General features: G+C 31.0%; 1 protein-coding gene across 1 annotated transcript; it reads left to right on the top strand.

The window, feature by feature from the left end:
* The first annotated feature begins 788 nt into the window (after window positions 1–788).
* LOC111712057 (carbonic anhydrase) lies at window positions 789–11,590 on the top strand. The gene is made up of 16 exons (XM_023486566.1): window positions 789–802; window positions 1,301–1,431; window positions 1,901–1,930; window positions 2,547–2,634; window positions 3,247–3,282; window positions 3,674–3,732; window positions 4,207–4,266; window positions 4,889–4,937; window positions 5,177–5,239; window positions 6,176–6,230; window positions 7,428–7,493; window positions 8,942–9,091; window positions 9,749–9,821; window positions 10,191–10,245; window positions 10,787–10,826; window positions 11,440–11,590. Exons 1-16 carry the CDS (start codon window positions 789–791, stop codon window positions 11,461–11,463), a joined length of 993 nt encoding a protein of 330 aa, XP_023342334.1. The 3' UTR covers window positions 11,464–11,590.
* Window positions 11,591–13,087: the final 1,497 nt, after the last annotated feature.

Genomic DNA, 13,087 nt, shown 5'->3' with positions numbered 1-13,087 from the left:
TAGTCTAATTCTCCTTTGTCTTGTCTTCCTTGGCTTAATCCTACTTGGCCTATTCCTCCTTGGTCTAATCATTCTTAGCTAATCCTACTTGGCCTAATCTTACTTGGCCTAATCCTACTTGGTCTTATTTTCCTTGGCCTGATTATATCTCTTTTTGAAAAAGATAATATTTAATAACTTTTATTTTGCAGTCAACTGTAGCTGTACAGAGTGCAGACTAAGGACGGAATACGGTACATATGCAGTACATCAAATGATTCATTTCCTTCTATGTACCATTTCTGTATCTAAATATATCGACCTCTTTTAAAGGCTTTATCAATTCTAGGTTATCTCCTTGTTCCTCTAGCTTAAAGATGTTCCAGCTGCTTTAGCATGATTAAATCTGTAATAATGTAATGAGATAACTTCAAATTGCTGTAGTTTCACTCTACTCACAGCCTTATAAGAGTTTGGACAGAACAAGCTATATATAGGAATAAAAAATCCGAATATGAACAACATTTAACATTAACGTCAGAAAAGCAAGAATAACTTTTCATTTTTTCATTTTTACACCCTGCAATTTCAAAATTTAGGATTTTTCAATCATTTTCATCAATAGAAATTTCAAGTATTTTTTCAGAATTATCATGAATGAAACAGTGTGCAATAAAAATTGTTTTTCGCTATGTTACGACTATATTGTGTTTAAAGGGAGTGTTCGCGAAAATTAAAGGGGGTATAGGCTTACGTCGAAAAGTATTCGATGGTGATTGTTCTTAAGCTTACTTCTATCTGTTGCGTCTATGAAGAGACAAAGGTTAAACACAAACAAGAACGTAGCGTCCAAAATCAGAAAGTTGCTTTATTTGACTCAGATCGTAAAAAATCTATTCAATTTCCATCAAATCAGTCCGATATTACAGACTGTAATCATCGAATTCTATTAGACGCATTTTTATATAGTTGATACTTCATATTATTTTCTTATTTGTTTTATAAATAATATGCACTAAAAACCACGAATTTTTGTCCGCTAGGTGTCTCTCCAACGTGGAACCATGCAGAAACATCGAGAGCAGTGAACCTGGCGGCCAACTAATGGTCATTTTAATTGAATTCATGTATAAAGCAAATAAAAAATATTCATTGAATATCAACTAGGCGTCGAATAGAATTCGAAGGTTATAGGTTGTAATATCTGAATGATTTGTTTAGAGTGAAATTGATTTTTTATGATCCGAGACGAATATTGCAACTTTTGTATGGACATTACGGTCTTCGGTATAGGCCGCTTTTAACAATTTTCTCCTTATAGACGTAACAAATTGAAGTATACAATTAGTAATGATCACCATCGAATTTTCTTCAACCTAAGCCTATACCTCCTGTCATCTTTCGGGAAAACTCCGTATAAAAAAACAGGGAAGAAAACTGTGCTATCTCAGGGTAAAGTGTAAAGTGTAGAATCTAAAAGGAAAGCGTACTTTACACTTTGTACATTAACATTCCGAAGGGTAAAGTCTAAAAATGTAGTATTGAGTTTATTTTTAACATTTTTTTATAAATTAAACAAAAAATTTTATAAAAGATAATTACAAACTTGCACAATATTATTTTAATAGTATTACAGTATTCCAATTCCTGGGTAGTGTTAAGTTTATATTTCACAGTAACCATGTGTAAAGTGGCAGGTGTTTAGTAAAGAATGTACATTAAAAATGTACAACGGTAGAGTGTACATTATAATGTATTCACTTATGCGCTTGCAATGTATTATTAAACAATTATTTCTACTGATTCAAGTTGTGAGATAGGTTCCCCTCTAACCTATTTTACCAAACCTTGTTTAAGTTTAGAAATTCTTGATAAATTTTAAAATAAATAAACTTTTTTTAATTATTTGGAATTATTCTAGGATCCAGTTGGGGATATTCTGCCGACAACGGTAAGACATTTTTTTAAATATTTTTTTTTTAAATTACAGTTAAGTCCGCTTGAAAATAGGTTGAATTTTTAAGATGGTAAAACAGATTTGATTAAACTGGATCATCTTTTAGTTGTTAAACTATTCTAATATTGTACAATCCCTGCAAGTATTGAGATACGAAGATGATAGATAGGGGTTTAGTGTTCGAAACAAACTCCAAATTAATATCCATCTGCAGGCTAATATCCACCAGTTTCATGACTTGGCATACGATAACTCGTCTTAAACTTAATTTTTTCCCCTATATTTGCAAAACTTGATGGAGTAAACCTTCGATATATCAAACTTCAGGTTTTGATCAAACAGAATTCATAGTTTAAAATATCAAAGGAATAGAACATCAAGTTTCATGCCAAAGTTAAAAAAAATTTTTTTTTCAAAAACATTTCGAGGTCTCACATTTTAAATAACGACGATAGATATTTAACTACGGATACAGTGCAATACTGTACATACTTAACTTTAGCACATTTCACAAGGCCGGCTGAACACTGTGACAGTACAGGTCCCGATAGAGTTTAAATGACAGATACAAGGCTGCCCACTGTGACTGTACACTATGACTATAATATAGGTCCTGACAAATGGGCTGAAAAATATCCTCTCTGTGGAGCATCTTCTCAATCTCCTCTAGATCTAGATGTTTCAACTGCTCCAGCTAGGTAACATATATCTTCTCAATCTCCTCTAGATCTAGATGTTTCAACTGCTCCAGCTAGGTAACATATATCTTCTCAATCTCCTCTAGATCTAGATGTTTCAACTGCTCCAGCTAGGTAACATATATCTTCTCAATCTCCTCTAGATCAAGATGTTTCAACTGCTCCAGCTAGGTAACATATATCTTCTCAATCTGATCTAGATGTTTCAACTGCTCCAGCTAGGTAACATATATCTTCTCAATCCCCTCTAGATCTAGATGTTTCAACTGCTCCAGCTAGGTAACATATTATTTCTTTTTCTAACATTTTTTTAACTAAAAAATTAAAATAATATTTTTACTTTGTCACTTACATTGTGAAAAAATTAATTCTTAAATTCGAAATCTTGTTTATAGAATTATTTTCTAGCATTATTTCTGACATTAAAAAAATTCAAAAATGCCTATTTTCGAAATCAATTTTTACAAAAATACATCGTTTCCGAAAAAGTAGTTTTTTTTGTAATTTTGTCCCCTTTTGGTAAAATCTTCAACTCAATTATTAATAATATTAGAAATTTAGTTTTTAAGATACATTTTTTGTCAAATGATTACTAAATGATTTTTTTTACAGTAATGTCACTGGGGCTTTGGAGTTCATCGGATATGAGTAAGTTTTCTAAATTATTATAATTTTGTTCTTTCAATATTATTTACACATAAAATCAGATGGATTATCAAGTACAATAGGTAGCAACAGAGAAATGGATCGATTATTCACGACGTCATAAGTGTCAAATATAACAAGGAAGACAACATTTTATCCCAGTAGTTTACATGTTTTCCACGATTAAATAACAAAAGTGTAAAAACAGAAAATATAAAAAAAACACTTATTTTACAATAGGATAAGCACTTTATTATCACTATTTTTAATAATTTTTGTCAGACACATACAATTGTTGACACTTGTTACGTAAGAATTCAGCTGTACTGTACTTAGAGTGTAAAAATTCTACGTTGCCACCTATTGTACTATTTGCATATAATCTACTCATTAGGACTCCTCTGCCAGCTACAGTCAGTCAAAACAGCCACACTTTCACCTTAAAACCTATAGGTACAGTGATACTTTCATTTTTAGATATTATAGCAGTTTTCAGTATTTCTTAAAGGACCCTCCATTTAAATATAATTACATGTCCTATTTACAATGGTACCTTTGACACCTAAAATTGGATCAATACGATGAAAGAAAACGTTTTTCCTTTTAGCTTGAAGCGTGTTTAGTTCTCACAATTACTTCATTGTTTTTGAAGTAAAAAATGCAAAGGTCAGAAGAGAAACCACAAATGAAAAAAAGTCTTTAAGAAAAAAATACGGATATTTAATTCATGCTGTAACATACAAAGCTTTTTAGGAAACGCACTTAAACCCGCCTTAAACTTAAACTTTTTTTTAATGTGGCCTATGTACGAATTTAATGAATTTAAGCCGTGTCTCAAATCCCCCAAAAACCGGTTTCAATTGAGGGCCGCGCGGTTTAAATCTTGAAAAATTTAATTTAATTTAATACAACTTTTGTTATTCTCAGAAGCCAAGACTGCAAAGTTGTGTTTAAAGGAAGGATCCGAGAAACTTTTATTCTGTCCAGGCAACATTTTGAATGAATCGCTATCATTTTCTTTTTTTGTATTATAGATAAGTTTCCCCCAAAGAAAATAAGTAAAGGAGAAAAAATTGGTCCAAACGGACGATGTTCTTGAAGACTGATAAGACTTATTTTGGAAAAATACATGATTATAACATTATTTGTTATGAAAATTGATACTTTTCTGTAAAAGTATCTTTAAAAAGTATCTTTATAAATATGACTTGGGAAAAATGCTTTAGAGAAAAGGACGAAAAATGGCTGATAAGTTTTAAGATAGAAATCCGACGATATCTTCCTTAATTCAGATAAAAGTTAAAAGAGTACATAGTGTATATTCTTGAAACTTTGAGGACTACAACTTTAAATCATGAATATGTTCTGAGATTTATTTAATTTATATGTAATGCTCATCTATTGAAACGATATACCTTGCAAGATAGCTTGGTTCTCGTTGAAACATAATAGCAAAGGTTGTGTCTAGATAATTGGTATAGACTAATACGGCTTGTGTGATTGCCCGGCCCGGCTTGTGTCCTGTGTTGCATTTAGAGCCTAAGATTCAGTCCTATGTTATTTATACAGAATAAAATTGTATTAATTAACTAATTTTGAAATTTATCAGGTGATAGTCTTCCCACAATCAAAGGTGGAAGTCTTCCCGTTGGTGAAATGTAAGTCAAATTTTTCCTTTCATGTCTTCCTTTTTTTGTTTTGTATTATGTCTTTTTTACTCTTTGTTTTTTACAGTTAATTTTTTTTTTAACTCGGAAAATTAGCTTAAAAAAAATTAACCTTATTTCTAGAATATTTCAAAACAATTAGGTTTGCATAGTTAAAAAGTTACTCAATATTATTAGGTTTGCATAGGTTAACAAAGAAATAGATTCAGACTGTAAAAATTTTATTCTAGATTTGAATTTGCTCAATTCCATCTCCATTGGGGAAAAGATGATACCAAGGGGTCTGAACACAGGTATATCAAATTAAAAAGACTTTAAAGAGACTGTATAGGAAAAATGAAAGGGGTATAGGCTGAAACCTAATCAGTTTAGCTCTTGATCGCGACCCATGAAAATTATGTCTGATGGAACATCGAGAAATTGATGTAAAACTGTGTAAAATTTATACGAAAATGCATATATATACAATTTTGTATAGAAATAGTAGGTTTAAACAGAACATATTCAGCAAATACGCAACCAACCTGATAACAAGATATCGCAGAGAACCCTGATTGTAACTTAGGTTTTCTACAATTATTATTTTATAAATTTATTCTTATTTTGAAAAGATATAATTAATAATATTGTTTATAAGTCCGTATTACGTCACAAGAACTCCCGCCAATGAGAGTGCAGTATACTGGTCACGTGATACAGACAGAGATACTATACCCCCTTTCATTTTTCCTCTACAGTCACTTTAAGGACGGAACTTTTATAGGTTCAATCCACTCAGAAATCACTAAGTATTTCCAACGGATTAAGATCTATTCGAAATTACTTATAATTAAAAGTTTTCGCACATACAAATAAACAGACAAAGATTAAAATTTAGATGGTNCACTTCGTCTCTCCATAATATTATTAAAGGAAATGTAAACGTGATTTTAAGTGACCTTTCATCTAAATATGTCAATGTATGATTTACAACGGCTTTTGTTTCTTAAAACTGTTTTTCATTTGCAATTTCTCCGCGAAAGTGACTTTTATTTACAGAAATAAGGACTTTTCGCGTCAGTTTTCCTCTTTTTTGATTATATAATTATTTCAAGGGTACACTTGTAATTTGTAAATCGGGCATTGCCATCTTTGCATGGAGGGACATTTTAAATTACGCTTACAGTTCCTTTAAACAATTTGGAGGATAAAAACATCTTTTTATTAAATTAAAATGTTTTGATTATTAGACTGGTTGGTGCCATGCTCCCAGCTGAAATCCATTTGGTGCACTGGAATAAGAAGGTAATTAAAAACTTGGTTTTTGTCTTACAATATGTTCCAGCCAACAAGGTCCAACAATTGTTAAAATAAAATAAAACTCACATTTTTTGTTAAACTTCATAGCTTTTCTAAATTATATTGACATTTTTCTCAAAACGTTAAAAAGACTTTTTTTTAATCAAAATATTTGTTTCATCATGCTCTATGAGTAAATTACACAATTTTTTCAAAAAAATAATAATACAATTCATCGTTTATCAAATTTTATCTGTATTACATTTTAAAATTGTGACGAAATCATTATAACATTTATGACTATGAAGAAGTTTTTAATTTTTAATTTTCCTTTTAGGAAAAGGTTTTTGAAATTAAAGTTTTATCTTTGAGCATCAGCTCATTTTTGGCATATTGTAGACATTTTTTACATAATATCTGTATGAGGTTTACACTCTTTTAGATCTTTTTAGTAATAGGCTATTAAGAAATGTGAGTTTATTTTAAAAACTGTAAACATGGAGTGAGATAAAACGGGATATTTTTTGGCTAAAATTATTTCCCCGTATAGTTCAACTGTACGTAATCTGTTCAACTTTTTTTTTCAAGACCATTGAGTGATCAAAAAGAAAAATTCGAGTGAAATTTGTATCTAATTACAGGTTCCAATTAAAAGTGAAATTGACCGATATATGTTCTTCAAAGTAAGTGGAAAAGTAGGGCTTCCACAAAGTTGAGAAGCTTATCAGGGTCATTTAAACTCTCGATTGAGAACCGACTGTATTCTCAAAGTTTGAGAGATTCATAGAAATACTGTTTTTTACCTTATCACGAGATGAAATATAATAAAAATATGTCAGACAAGTGTTTTTACTGCATCGTGACCTGATTTCGGGATGTAATTTGTAATTAATTCTGTACTGAAATGAATTTTGATTTTATATACTGATTTTGATATAGTATCCTGATTTTGATTTAGTATCCTGATTTTGATTTAGTATCCAAGTTTTGATTTAGTAGCCTGTTTTTGATTTAGTATCCGGATTTTGATTTAGTATCCGGATTTTGATTTAGTATCCTGATTTGATTTAGTATCCTGATTTTGATTTAGTATCCTGATTTGATTTAGTATCCTGATTTTGATTTAGTATCCGGATTTTGATTTAGTATCCTGATTTTGATTTAGTATCCGGATTTTGATTTAGTATCCGGATTTTGATTTAGTATGGGGATTTCGGGACTGCAGCAGCTCAATCCGATGGACTAGCAGTTGTGGGTTTCTTTTACCAGGTAAGGAATTGGGTCTTTGGAACAAAATCAAATATTTAAACCTCAATATCTTTAGAACCCGATGTTTTAAACCTTTGATATTTCAAACTCAGATTATTTGATCTAACAGAATTCTTAATTTGAAATATCTAAGGTCTACAACATTTGGTTCCAAAGATATAGTGATTAGAAAATCAGAGTTTGTGACAAAGACTCAATTTCTTTGATTAATCACGTGACTTCTGAACTTTACACAATTCTTATAATTTCGCAGTTTATCAAAAAAGAGAATGTTAAAATTTTCCAGGTTTAAATATTATTATTTTTTGCTGTCTTTATATTAAGTTATACTTTTTTAAAATTAAACATTAGTTTAAAGGGACTGTAAAGGAAAAATTAAAGGGGGTATAGGCTGAAATCTGAGAATCTCAGGAGTTGAATGATACCTATAAGACATCTATCTGATGTTCCTGTCTCGAGAAATTGACATAAAACTGTGTCAAAACTATACCAAAACGTAAATATGTAAGATATACGTCCGTATCACGTGACATAAACTCCCTCCCATGGTAGTGCAGTATACTGGTCACGTGATCCAGACGGAGACACATGACAATAATACTGTACTGCTTCGGTTGGAGTTCTGGCGTCATGTTCCGGACTCATAAATAATATTATCAATTATAACTATTAAAAATGAAAAATTATTAAATTCAAATAATAATAGGAGCAAACTTGAGTTTCTCAGGCTCCTCTGGGCTATCGTTCTTTTCAGATTGGTTGCATATTTGTTGAATATTATCCGTTTATGCACAAATCTTGTACAAAATCTTACATATAAATGTTTTGTTATAGTTTTTTTTATCAATTTCTCGAGACAGGAACATCAGATAGAACACTTATATGTCTTAATCAACTCCTGAGATTTTCAGGTTTCCGCCTATACCCCATTTCATTTTTCCTTTACAGTCCCTTTAAGTAAAAGAAACCATAGAATAATAATAATCATTTCCGATTCCGTTGCTCACCCCATGTCGAATTTAAATTTTTAATAAGTGATTGTAGTCGTGTTTGTATTGATACTAAAAACATGTTTTAAATGAGTTTATTCCATTACAGCAGACTGTCAAAACTGTTTTGTTGATCAAGCATTGATCTCCATATTATGAAGACATACGGATTATATAATTCCTTTTCGATATCCTTTGGTGGTCATAAACTGAAGGGAATTCCCTTGGTGGTCATAAACTGAAGGGATAACTTGAAATGGGGGATCAAGCGTTGATCCCCAAATTTAAAAGCTATTCGATTGGATATTGAGATCATATGTTAAGATTAACCATAATTTAACGACTTTGAAACATACTTAGGTTTGGTTAGTTTGACGTGTGGTATTTTCCATGCTAGATAAACCTGAAACGAATTAAAACGAATCTAAAAGCAAATATCTAATTTTTTGTATTTTCCAGGTTGCAGCCAGCTCTAACGCTAAATACACCCCTATTCTTGACGGATTAAAGAAGCTTCCTGGAACTGAAAACAATTTTGAAGTTGACATTGGGTCCATCACCCTCAACGACTTAATCCCTGCAGGAGCAACGGATCATCTCCATTATAAGGTCCAACCATTTAAATCCAAATAATGGAAAACATGTAAAAGAATTGAATTTTCTATCCCTATTTCTATCTCTATTTCTTTGCTACCCAACGTCGTAAATCTTAGACATTTCAATATATGAAATCTATGAAACAAGCTGAGTTTTGATCATCAAAGGTTTACACGTTTGGGATGCAAAGATATATGGATTAGAAAATCCGACTTTGATAAATGTTTTCGTTTGATGAATGATAAATCTGACATTTTTCTTGGTTAGCAAAGTTGTGTATACAATGAATTTAAATTTTTAACAGAAGAAGTGAGAAACAAAATAACTGAGTTTTTGCCACAAACTCAGAGTTTCTAACCCCGGATTTTTGAAATCCGATGTCGTAGACTTTTGATATTTCAAACTATGAATTTTGCTGGATCAATTAGTCAAAGTCTGAAACATTAAAGGTTTACACCATCAGATTGTGAAGATATAAGGATTAAAAAATTTGAGTTTGTGGCAAGAACTCAAATCCATTGCCGCAAAATAAAATTTTTAATCTTTACGGTTTATTTACCTGATACTATAGACCTTTGATATTTCAAAAAAATACTTCAGAACTATAAATGAAAGATTTACTCCATCAGGTTGCAAAGATAAAAGGTTTGTAAAATTATAATTGTGCAGGGTTCCCTAACAACACCCCCCTGCTTGGAATCTGTTTTCTGGAATGTTTTCACTGACAAAATTGATCTTTCAGGAATAGTGTTTAATAAACTCTTTTTCAATTCTTTCAATTATGAGTTAAAACTTTTTTTTCTTAAAAGCGTTGCTAGATTTTCGAATTTAAAAAAGACGAGAACTTAAAATATTATTTTGAAATTAGTTTTCATTGGTTGGAAAGAGAGAACTTTCATGAAAATTGTTCACCAAATAACGAGACAGGGTTACGAGTTACCAAGCCTCAGCCTTTGGTCTGAACGTTATACATTTTCTAGCCCTGGATGTATAGATTTTAAAGCTGTTTTTTGGCCCTTGTTTTACAGACGTAGTTTGAAAATCCTTATGATTTATGCGTCAACATTTGCGTCAGATTGCAGAATAAAAAAACACTGTTTGAATCAAACAGACGCCGATTTGGCCGTTATCCGAGGAGTTACCGACGAGACAGGAAAATCTCTCAGGTTCAGTTTTTTATATATTCTCTAAAAACATATTTTTAAGGAAACTATAGACGTAATATTAAGCAACCCTCTTTAACTGTAGATAGCATTATATACACTGTATTCTTTAATTTTATGTCTGGCTGTCACTTTGGTTTAGCTTACAATGATTATATCAATACAATGAAGACGACTTTCTATTTCAATTTTGATTTAAATCATAGCTGTTGAACAGCATGGACACACATAAACATAGAAGTTAAGCGAAGCTGTCAATTGAAAAAGCTTCTCTTTGAATAATTGGAAACTTGTAATTCGAAAAAGGCTTGTTAACAATCAAAACTTAAGTAAAAAATCGTCTTCAATGTATAGTTATAATCGCCTACCACTGTAAAGGAAAGCTTGAGTTATTATTGTACACTCTATGACCATGCATATTAAACCGTTTTGAATAGTGGGCCGCTTAGTATATGTTCACAATCCATTTTAACTAAATTTTAGATCGCCTTTCGTAGGAAAAAATGTAAACAATTCAATTTTAATTTAATTTTCTTTTTTTTAGTGATAACTACAGACCACCTCAGCCATTGAATGGTCGCACGGTAAACCTATATATTAAACAAAATCTTGCATTTCAAATTCCCTCTCTACAGGGTGTCCTAATAAACATAGGAGTTAACCGATGACTTCTATATCGTCTTTGTTTTGCGTAGCATTATTACGGGAACACACATTGGGTTATATTCCAATTTAAACAGTTAATAATTAAGACAATTATAGGCTTGCAATTCCAAAATGTGGTTTGGAGATATTGAAAAATCATATTCTAATTATCAACAAATTGTTTAATAATTCCGTCAATATTTAAAATGCAAAGAAGGCAGACCACATTTTTTAAAAGCCCATTAGACGCTACGTTAAGTCTTTATTTTGATAAATTTGTTGTTATTTATCAACTATCAGAAGGTAATTTTCAAGTTCTCCCCTAATTCCCATGCAGATTTTAGAGTTATCATGGCACAACTGTTTGCTTTATTACAACATCAAATGTCGTCTTCCTTTTCCACAGTTTTATTATTCTCAATGTACAATTGAAACCAAATAAACAGTCACGATATCTTACAACTTGTTTTATATGCTCGGATTCCTGATAGCTCAGTTACTTCTTTCATTTTATGATTTTGATATTAATATTTCTATATTCTATTTGTTAAGGTTTACTCCTTCAAGAAAGCTTGAACAAGAGGAAAAAGGAAAGAAAACAGAAGAAGTTTTACTTTAGTTTATTTGCAACTTTTTAGCAACAGCACACTTTTTTTATTATTTATAATAATCTTTTAATAATAATAAACAATATGTTTTCTTATTTTTTCATTTTTGAGAGAGAGATACAGGGTTACCCACAATTAGGAAGAGACTTGTTTGCCAACCTGACAAGAATTTGATCCGCGGTTTAAATTTAAGCCGCGGTTTAAATATTGTTGGTTTCACTTAAATTTTTATTAAAGGGAGTGACCAGCTATGTAACGTAGTTGAGCTGAGTATGCTGTATGCAGCCTAGATAAATTAGAATAGATTGTTCATAAAGACTGTAAAGCTGAAAATTGTACAACCCATTGTACATCATGAACTTGTCATTTGAAGAGGTCATTGAATACGTTTTACTTCTCGGGGTCAATTGTAGAGTATTTTTTTTGCTAATTTATTTAAAGAAGTTTAATAAAAACTAGGTCTCACCCATTAACTATTTTAGCTTTTAACCCTAAACAGGCTTGGCCGGCCCTATAGTTTTTTTTTCCTAGCACTCTCATTTTTGTTACTATTACCGTGAAATTTTGTGACGTTTAATGAATAGTTAATCTAAAGGATTTTTCTGTTAATTTTTTTTAATGCATAGGGTAGGGTACAGGGCGGTAAAAAGTCCGGTCTGTGTAAAAAAAAATCTAAAATGGCCCTTAACTTTTTTGTGACTAAAGCTACTGCATATCCAAAAATTATATTTTTAAAAATTCCTTAAAAAATGGATTTAGAAACATGTGTCACAATTGGATATCTGTTTAAAAAAATTACAATTTTACCTTTTTTTTGCTTTTTTTTCAACCTTCCCTTGAGCCCAAACTATTAGAATTATCTGTCTAATTTTTTTTCAATGAGCTGGCGTTGAAAAATTGGTCTATGATTAAGCATTTAATTCTATACCTTTTCTCTAAGGCCTTTTTTAATGGGAGGGGCGTGGGACGCTCCCCCCCCAGGCTATTCATAGATTCAGACCCACCCAGCCTTTATGGTTGACTTTCGCCCTGAAATTCGCCATGAAAATCGTTTAAAATTTGGGTTTCTTTTTTGTTTAAATTGGTACATTTTCAAAAGTAATAAAAGTCGACTTTTTTCGTGACCCTTTTAAAATTAAAATATCCAAAACAGATTCTAAAAGTCCAAACACACAAAAGTGTACAAGACAAATGTGTAAATGAAAGTAAAGTTTAAAAATCTCTTTATTAATGAGCCGACAAAATTGAAAAAATTAGGAATACATAATTATCAAAAAGTATATCTTATATTCATAGGTTGGGAACTTCGTCTCAGTTGTAAAAAGATTAAGTAACAATTTGCAGCAGCCAATCTATTTCTCTATTGCATTCAAGACAAGTTGAAGAGAGATCTTGAAATTAAACAAAATTAGGTTAAAAAAGATAAACAAAAAACGGTTTAAAGAAATTGAAAATGGGTAATTTCCTAGAGAAGGATTTTTACTTTATTTTTCGTTGTCGATATTTAATAATTTTAAAAAACTAATTCTGAAAACGTATCCCCCCCCCCCCCAAAAAATAGGAGTTTTGAACATCGAATTTGCGCTTAAACT

Source organism: Eurytemora carolleeae, unplaced genomic scaffold (genome assembly GCF_000591075.1).
Source record: "Eurytemora carolleeae unplaced genomic scaffold, Eaff_2.0 scaffold1088, whole genome shotgun sequence".
Taxonomy (NCBI): Eukaryota; Metazoa; Arthropoda; class Copepoda; order Calanoida; family Temoridae; genus Eurytemora; species Eurytemora carolleeae.
This window is presented reverse-complemented; position numbering and strand designations above follow the sequence as displayed.